Raw genomic sequence first — 9,794 nt, 5'->3', positions numbered from 1 at the left:
GGGAAGGGAGGGGAGGGAAGGAGAGGGGAGGGGTGAAGGGAGGGGAGGAAAGGGAAAGGGAAAGGGAAAGGGAAAGAAAGGGAAGTGAAGGGGAAGAAAGGGAAGGGAAGGGAAGGAAAGGGAATAGGGAAGGGAATGAGGAAGAGAAGGGAAGGGAATGAGGAAGGGTGAAGGGAAAGGAGGGAGATAGAAAAAGGAGGGAAATAGGGAGGAAAGGAGAAAGGGAGAAAGAAAAGAAAAGAAGAGGAGAGAAATATTATCTCATTTGATCCTGACAAAAAACCTAGGAGGAAGGTGCTATTATTATTCCCATTCCACACTTGAGGAAACAGATTAAGTGACTTCCCCAAGAGAGAATTTAAAAGTAACTGAAGCCAGATTTGAACTCAGGGATTTCTGATTCTGAGCCCAAGGATCTATCCATTGTACCACCTTCCTACCTGAATAAAAAGAAAAGATTTGGGCTCACTAAAAGGAAAATTTCCCAGAGTTAAAGCTATACATATATGGCATAAGTCTCCTGAAGAGCAGTTGATTCTTCCTCACTGGAAGCTTCAAGCAAAGATCAGCTGACCGTTTGTCTGGGCTATCATAAGAAGGCATTTCTGTCCATGTAGACATTGAACTAAGTGGATTCTAAGGTCCCTTGCAATTCTGATAGTCTGCCCTAAGCTGGTGACTTCATTCCTTTACATTAATGTGTACTTCTCAATATATTTTTCATCATCCACCCTCCCCTTCCCCCACACACATTTAGACTAACATCACCAAACTGCACTTAATTGGCTGAGTGGGGAACGTTTGATCAAGTTCTTCACAGAACTTGTCCACCAGTCCATCCTCTGCAACAGATGTTAGCATATGAGCCACAATTATCTTCAGGGAGGTTATTTGATTCCCTTCCCCAAGAATACTGCCAATCAAGATGACCCAGAATCCCATTAAGTAATTGCCAATAGGACAAAGATTGAAGCCAACTTTGTCAATTCTTTCAATGGCTCTCCAAGGAGAACTTAGGCTCCATACTTCCCTTGAACTCTAACTTCATCCTTCTAATTTCATTTGTAGAGATAATGCCAATACAACTAGGTATAAGTCAGCCAGTTGATCATTGTAGAAAAATTGCACATGAAGAATCCCAACAATTAAATTAATGTAGGTAAATGGTCTTTTCAAAAATGGTGCCTTAGTACCCTCCACCTCCCTTTTCTGATATGCCCTGGGGGATTTGACCTTTCATTTAGGGAACTACCACTCTGAAGTCCTGCTGTCCTGAATGATGTCTCACATGACTTGATATGCCCAACTGAAGGCTTCAACCATAATTTATTCCCTAGGCATCTTCTCCCTGCCACAAACACATGTAGCCCTCCAACCCCCTTCCCTTCACCCACCTTTGCTAGTTCTGGAACACTAATTGAATCAATATTGCCATTGCTTTTCCAAAGGATGTGTTAATTCTCCAAGGCTCCTCCACTCACCATTCCTGTAACTTTCCAAATCATTGCCTTGTTTGTATCCCCAGCTCTCAGCAATGGTTGGTAAAAAGGAAGTGCTTAATAAATGTGGGGTTTTCTTATTATTATTCATTCATCTCATCACTATCACCATAGAGACAGAAGAGGGACACACAGGACTGGGGGGCACTTTAAATTTGAATCTAGGTGACCCTGGCCAAAGAATTCATTACCAGGTGGATAAATTTCTGATAATGAGTCCCATTGTACTTCATTTGGTTTGTCCTCAAGTGACAGACCCACAGCCCATTACTGGAACTGTCCTTAAAACCTTTCTAGCTTGGTCAGGCCACAAAATAAATTCTGGAGTCCAGGGTCACCTTTAATTTATGAAAAAGTATCAGTAGATTTTAGTTTTCTAACTATGCTTCCATTATTTCACAACACCTCAGAGAAAGGATTTCCTTTCTGCTCTATGAACGTTGGATCTTTTGGGCTATATTATCCAAAAAGATGGTAGTAGCTGACCCTGCCATTCTTTCCAAAGCAGATACTGGGCAGGCCTGAAGCTGGGTAGGTGGGCATAGACCTGGGAATGAGTTCAAAGAACATTTTTTCAAATATTTGGATTCCCATTCAATCACCTCCTCAATTATCTGCTAATCTAATGAGGAAGAAGAAAAAATGGGGAGGAAAGTAGAGATGGAAAGGGATAAGAACAGGAGGATAAGGAATGGAAGAGAAAGGAAGGAAGGAAAAGAAGGTGAAGAGGAAGATGACTAGGAGGAAGGGAAGGCTAAAGGAGGGAAAGGAAAAAGGGGAAGAATGGGAAAAGGGAGAGAAAACAATATGGAAGAAGGAGGGAGGATGAGAAGAGAGAAGAGATTAGAATAAGGAGGAAAAAAGAAGTCACAAAGGGGGAGGAGGATGAAGAGAATGGATACAGGAAGAAGAAGAAAAGGAAAAGAAGAAAGAAGAGACAGAGAAGGGAAGATAAATCTCTAGGTTTCTTGCTCTCTTCTTGTCCAAGTAATCCCCCCTACACACACACACACACACACACACACATACACATGTCCCCCTTTTTTCCTTTCCCCCAAACCCAGCATCCCCTATTTCTGGGGCTTTCTTCCCACTGTCCATCTCTGTCCTCTATCAAACACAGAACAATAGTAATGGAGTTGGGTAGCAAGGAGAATTGAGGCTAGAAATGAGTGAGAGCATGAAAGGAGACCAAAGAAACATGCTAACACCTCTTCTCCAGAGATCTTTAGCAACGAGAGCAACAGTCTGGGAGGAGGGAGGGATGGAGAAAGAAAATGATGACTTCAAAGGTCTTTCTCTGCCTGGGGACTGGGCATGTGTATCAGACCCAGGCCAGGGAGCAGGAGGAAGGCTGGCAAGGTCATTAGGTAGGCTGAACATTTGCATATTTCCAATTTGTGTGAACTGGTTTGAGACAAATAGGGGAGTGGGGGATGGGGATAATTCACAGCCCTAGTGAGGCAAGGGGCCAAGACAGCTCAGTGAAGGAATGGGCACTAAGCAAGAAGACGTGGGCTGAGTCATGAGATAAGGGTCTCGGAGAAGGGCTGACAGCTGAGCAAGGAGATGGAGGGATCCTGATATCTCAGGAAGGAGATTTTGGCAGGGAGGGGTGGCTCAGTGAGCAGAAGCCTAGTGAAGGAGACGGAAGCTCAGACAGGATAAGGACTCAGTAGGGAGACAAGAGGTACAGTAGGGAGATGGGGTTTCAGTGAGAGAAATAGGGACTTGGCCAAAGGGACTGGAGGCTCAGTGAAGGGAACAGAGATCCATTAAGGGAGATGTGGCTCAGCACAGGGATGGTGATTCGGTGAGAAAAATGGAAGCTCAATGAAGGGATGGAGGCTTGGAATTCTATTTGGACTACAGGTTTTGGCGTTTGTCTCTCCCCCACCCACCCTCCTTTGGGCAGGGAGGTTGTAAGTACCTGAGGAGTTGAGGGCAGTCAAGAATCCCCAAGAAATACAGAAAGCCCCACCCTAATGGCCCTGCAGTGCACCCAACAGTAAGCTTGGGTGTCTCGATCCAAAGGAATCACACCTCATGTAAGCCTACCTTCTGCCCCATCCTCTTCCAAAAATGAAAATTTCATGGGGAAAGGGGAGTGAGGAGGAGAGACAGGCCAGACTGAGAGAGATGAGTGAAATTCAGGAAGAGCCTGAGCAGCAAATATGTCCCCACTCCTCCCAGCTGCTGCTCGGATCACAGGCAGCTGCATCCTTCGCTCCCCTCTGCAGGATCCTGTGAGGTGCATGTTAAGAAGGAGGGCCCAGGGGAGGCCAGAGTCTGTCCATCCCCCCTGAGTCTGCAAAAGGCTCTAGAGAGAATCAGGAAGAGACCCCTCTCCTCTTCCCGTCTCCATTCCCTTTTCCCCATTTCTGGTTCTGAGGAATTTCCTACACAGCCCAGACCATGCTTCTAACTGAAAATCAAGGAAACAATTATGAGGGGAGAGAACTGAGTGTGGGGAGGAGGGAAAGGATAAAGGAAAGGAAACCAATCAAGGAAGAAGCCCCCAAACAAAACCAGAAATCCTGCATCCTGGCCCATAATATGAGCCCCAGGGATCAGAGATGCCTCTGGTTCCATATTTAGGACCTCGCTTCCCCTCACCTCTCCATCTCCCCTCCCCACCATCAATGACCACCAAAGCTCTTGCTTAAGTTGAGCACAAGTCTAGCACAACCCAAAATGCATACACATCCATCCTTCCATTCATACACACCTTTCTTTCAATGTCAGTTAACCTTGCCCTGTAGGGGAAGTAGGAAAAGTCCCACGATCCTCACCCAATGTTCCTCCCTCTATGGTTCTCTCCTGTCTTCTAAAGAAGCTCATGACTCTCCTTCTGGTCTTTCTGGTGGCACAAGCAGCAGCAAGGTGGGAAGTGTCTACCAGGTGCATTCCTCATGGCCACAAAGAGGATTATTTCAGGTATTACCAATCAACTTGGGCCTTTTATTGGATTAAAACACAAAACCCAAGTCCCCTCCCCTCATATTCAATCTGTTAATCTCTTGGCAAGGCTGCTGATATTGGCCTTAAAGTGATGAAAGGTGACCCAAGGCAGAGAAAGGGGCCTCAGAAGGTCCTTGAGCCTGCCATCACTCACTTAAATGGCCTAAACCATTGAGGAGGAAAGTCGTTGTGATGAAGGGACCATTCCCAGACTGTCAGTAGACATCTTTCCTTACTCCATCTTGTTGTTACCTAACTGCCCCTAATTGCCCAGGTGTTATTTTTGTGAATTACAAGAGGAGAAAGAGCACCAGATTTGGAATCAAAAGATCTGATTTCAAATTCTGGCCCCATTTCTCAACTCCCCATATGATTGCAGGCCAGTGACTCGACCTGGCTAGTGTCCACAGGCTTCACCAATTTTCCACAGCAGCTAGGAAAGAAGGTTAAGAACCCTCAGACAAGATGATCTCTCTGAGGTCCCTTCCAGCTCTAACAAGAGTGTGCCAAAGCCAACTCAAACAAGAAGAGCCAATTGTTAAATTTTCAGACAAGTTGGTCTCTCTGAGGTCCATTCCAGCTCTAAACAAGGGTGCTGAAGTCAACTCAAACAAGAGAGCCAATTGTTAATTTTCAGTGAGAGGGGCAGTTAGGTAACACAGGGGATAGAGTACAACACTGGAGTCAAGAGGACCTGAGTTCAAATATGACTTTGGACATTTCCTACTTTTACGACCCTGGGCGAGTCACTTCATCCCAATTGCCTAGACCAGTGAGTCCTAAAGTGGGCGCCACCGCCCCCTGGTGGGTGCTGCAGTGATCCAGGGAAGCGGTGATGGCCACAGGTGCATTTATCTTTCTTGTTAATTGCTATTAAAATTTTAAAAATTAATTTCCAGGGGGCTAAGTAATATTTTTTCTGGAAAGGGGGTGGTAGGCCAAAAAAGTTTGGGAACCACTGGCCTAGACCCTGCTGCTCTTGTGTCTTAGAACTGATGCTGACAGAAGATAAGAGTTTTAAATAAAATTTTTAGAAATGTTTTTCAATGTGAGCATTTATGCTTGAGAAATAAGCAAATACTACAATTATTAGGATTGAAGGGTGGGAGTGGGAAAGAAGACATTGCGTCTTGGAAGGGAGAGGAGAGGTAAAGAAAAGTTATCATAGTTAACCATCTGGCTATTTCCTAGTTTATTTATTATTATTCTATGTATTTATTATTAGCTAGATTCTAAGCTCTGTTGTTTCTATGATGATGAAGGACTGTAAATGTTATCAATGTCCTTTAAATTTAGCACCATGGGGCAAAATTCTAGTCACTCCACCCTGGTTGTGCTTCTGCTACTAACTCTTTCTGGAACTTTGCATTCTCTTTCACTTCTCTGTGGCTTTAAGCAGCCCATCGTGGATTCTCAGGTATTCTCCCCCCAGGTCTACATCAAAATCCTACAATCTTGCCCTGAAACCTCTAAATGAAAATATGAGGGTCTCACTCTGACATCTAAAGCCCATTATCATTGGACTTCCCTCTACCTTACCAGATGTATTTCATATTATTCTTTTTTCTCCCATACTCCCATATTTCAGACTAACTGGACTATGAGGTGGAATCATAACTGGGAATCTTTGTGCCTAAGACCACTATATCCAAGGCAAGGAGCATGGCACATACCATCAGCTGGGGTTGGGTGAGTTGGGAGCTGATAGGATTCCTGCCACTCACCTAAGGCAAAACTGGACCAAAATATGTGTGTGTGCTTTGTTAGATAGGACACAATGTGTGTCTGTATGTCTGTGTGTGTCCGTGTGTGTGTCTGTGTGTGTATGTCTTTCTGTGTGTGTGTCTGTCTGTCTTTCTGTCTGTGTATCTGTGTGCATGGATGTGTGTGTGTGAGAACACCAATCCTCAAACTAGGGAGGGACATGGTAGGAGAGGGGGGTAACCTCTCTGAAACAAAAAAGACCAGAGAGATTCAAGGAGCAAAAAGGTGTGCCATGTCTTCGTCCTGCAGGAGGGCCATCAGTGTTAGAGGGGAGAAGGGCTGACCAGCAGGGAGTCTAGGATGAGCTGTAGGATGAAACCAAGGCCATCTTAGGACAGGATATGAGACTGTGTGCCTCCAGCCTTCTGAGGTCTCTGGGTCATTCTAGAAAAGCCATGTAGTATATGAAAAAGGGCTGGATTTGAAATCAGAAGGGCTGAATTCAAATGCCAACACAGTCACATCTACGACCTTCAGTAAATCCTTTCCCCTCTTGGGGCCTCTTTTCTCATCTGTAAAATGGTGGGAAGAGGTAGACTAGGCGGCCTCTCAGACCCCTTCTACCTCTAGCTATTTCGAATCTTTTAGAAACTAGTAAAACTCTGTCTGTGCTGTGGGTGGCTAAGACAAAGGAAAGATATTTCCCAGCTAGGGGCAAAGGAGTCAGACCCCATGAAGACCCAGCTGGGATGGATGGGGCTAAAGCCAGAATTTGGGTGTGAAAGCTCATTCCAGAAGATCACTATAGTAAAGGGGAATAAGAACTGGACTTGGAATAGGACTTGGGTTCAAATCCCAGCCCTGCTACCTATTACCTCTCTGATCTTGGGGGGCCTCAGTTTCCACATCTATACCATTTGAAAGTTAGACAAAATGACATCTAAGAGTCCTTCCAGCTCTGAGCCTGTGATCCTAGGCTTCTTTCCACCTTAAATTTCTTTAGGGAGGGCTATGGCCTATGATGAATGGAGCTGGGGGGGGGGGGACGACAAAAGCTAGCCTAGCTCAGCCCTGGGCTTCTCAGCAGACGTGCCTCTCCCAGCCAGGGATGACCAGAACGGGAGCACAAAGGCAGGCTCTTCCCTAGCTCCCAGTGGAGTTAGTGACCTTCCCCTCAGAAAAGGACTCAATGGGTAAACTCGCCACAAACTAATTCAGATTATGGACCCCCCCCCCACCTTCCTGGCTGGGAGCCCCCTAGCAAAGGCAGTAAGTGGGGTTGGAAGGAACACAAAACCCGAATCCCCTCCTCATTCAGTCAGTTAATCCCTTGGCAAGGCTGCCAGGACTGGCCTTAAAGAGATGAAAGGTGGCCCAAGGCAGAGAAACACACACACACACACACACACACACACACACACACACTCAGGTTCCCCCACTCCATTCTCTCTCCATATCACACACAGTCCAGCAAATGCAAAGGACTCTGTTATTTTCACGGAAGGAGTCAGGGAGGCCAGACCAGAGGATATTTCAGCTTTGCCAGTGGATAATGGAGAGATGACTCTATCGGGCACAGGCAGGAGGGGTGAGAGAGAGGGTTGTGGAGGGGAATGAGAAGGGAGGGAGTAATACGTCCAGAGGCACAATTCCCCAAAACAGGCCACTCCCCCCACTAGAACCTCACCTGAAGGTAGTGGTAACTCCTATCCTTGGCCTTGGTCTCAGGCCCCAGGAGCCCCTTGCTTGGCCCAGACCCCTGGAACCCATCCCGGCCCTGGCTGACCATCATGGTGTGCCAGGCACTACGCTTCACCGTCTGCCCGTCCAGTGACATGGACATGCCAGTACAGGCCAGGCACCGGCCCTCGGGCCCTCCTGGGAGCCCCTTGAAGCTCAGGTCCCGGAAGGTCCCATCAGGTGCTTCTAGGCAGAAGGGGGCGCCAGCCTCTCCTGGGGGCCTCCCACCTGCCAAGAAGCCACTGTCACTGTCCAGGTTGTCATCGGAGCTCCACCAGCCCATGGACTTGGGGGTGTGCCGCCCATTGGCCTTGCGGTCCTTGCTCTTGCTCCTCTTGCCATGGCGGGACTGGTGGTGGTGGTGGTGGTGATGGTGGTGGTGGTGGTGGTGGTGTGGGGGCCCGTGTGGGGAATGGTGACCAGCATATCCCTCACTCCCCGATCCGGTGCCAGACCGGCTCTCTGCCTTGGGCCCGTTGTAGTCCCGCTTCCCTGGAGCTTCCAGAGAATGGGACTTGGCAAAGAGCTTTTGGACAGAGTGGACCAGGTGGCGGATGCGACTGGGGCTCTCGCTTCGGGGCTCGGGGGCACCCCCCCCAGTGCCAGAGCCAGCCGCAGCCCCACCACTGCCCCCCGCCACGCCTCGAGGGTACGGCAGGGTGTGGAAACCGTCCTGCTGCAGAGGCAGCTGCTTCTCAAACTGGTCCAGGAGCGTCGGGGGCAGGCGGGCAGCCACCTTCCCTGGAGGGTGGCCCACGCAGTCTTCACAGCCATCAAAGGGAGCCTGCCCAGGGAACATCCTGGGGAAGGTGCTGCTGCCTGCCCCGCCGGGCCCTGGCCCGGGTCCCAGCCCCCCGTCAGGACCTGCAGAAGGCGGCTCGCTCAGACTCAGGGGGCCGTCGGGGGAGAGGTGGCCTGGACCAGCCCGTGAAGGGCAATACCGGGGGTCCGTGGGGTAGGGGTCGCCGGGGCCCAGGAGGTACGGGGGTCGGGAGCCCGGGGCCGTGGGGCCGTAGTCCATGGGCGAGTCGGGCAGGCGGGCAGGGCGGGGCTGGCTGCCGCGGTCGCCATGATAGCCCCTCATGGCCTCAGCAAAGATGATTCAGACTCTCCATGGTGTTGCGGGCCAGGCCCTGGGGGCCACCTGAGCACGGAGGAAGAGAACAGAGATTAGGGCAGCCTGAAAATCTATTTCCCCACTAACACCCTCCCCCCCTGCTCCCCACACACATTCAGCCCCCGTTATCCATCCAGGGCCAGGACCAGACACTATCCTGATATAATCATAACAGCTCACCGCGACACAGCCCAGGCTCGTGCCTGCAACGTTCACATAAAACATATCCTCATTGGCAGAGAGAACGACGACTCCACGATACACACCACCCATGAGGAGAGTGACACAAACGATTCAGGCTTGAACCTGGGTTACGTTCCTAGAGTTCCTGAAGGTTCCCAAAGTTCTTTCCACAAAATAATGATTATATTTTTATGTGAACTTTACAGATGGAGAAACGGGGGTCAGAGAGATGAAGCACCATGTCCAAGACCTCCTGACTCTACTACACGGCACTGCCATATGTGAAAGGAAATTCTTGGTTCTCTTTGTCTATAAGAGTGAACTCAGAATAGACAAAGAGAACCAAGAATTTCCTTTCACACATATCAAGTCATGGCACACAGTGCCCAGAATGAGTTGAGGAAAACCACATTTAAAGCCTCAGCTCCCTCCAAGCCCTCCCAAAGGCACCAGGCTAAGAACTGGAACAAACGCTCCTGTGGGGGTCCCCATTTTGCCATGACTAGCCAAGAGATTCAGGGAAAAGGACTGTGAAGGAGGAGGTCATGCCCATCAGCCAACGCCAAAGAGGACTAGCTGCTCATTTTCAT

General features: G+C 48.7%; 1 protein-coding gene across 1 annotated transcript in view; it reads right to left on the bottom strand.

Annotated features, from left to right (window-relative positions):
- Window positions 1-8,988, bottom strand: part of DLGAP3 (DLG associated protein 3) — a 46,475-nt gene extending 37,487 nt beyond the window's left edge. Inside the window, exon 1 of the mRNA XM_044671513.1 lies at window positions 7,852-8,988. Within this exon, the coding sequence (XP_044527448.1) occupies window positions 7,852-8,988 (1,137 nt within the window). The remainder of the gene's footprint in view (window positions 1-7,851) is intronic.
- Between the last annotated feature and the right edge of the window lie 806 nt (window positions 8,989-9,794).

The sequence above is a fragment of the Gracilinanus agilis genome, chromosome 3, assembly GCF_016433145.1.
Source record: "Gracilinanus agilis isolate LMUSP501 chromosome 3, AgileGrace, whole genome shotgun sequence".
NCBI lineage: Eukaryota > Metazoa > Chordata > Mammalia > Didelphimorphia > Didelphidae > Gracilinanus > Gracilinanus agilis.
The sequence above is the reverse complement of the archived record's forward strand: the minus strand, read 5'-3'. Positions and strand labels throughout refer to the sequence as shown.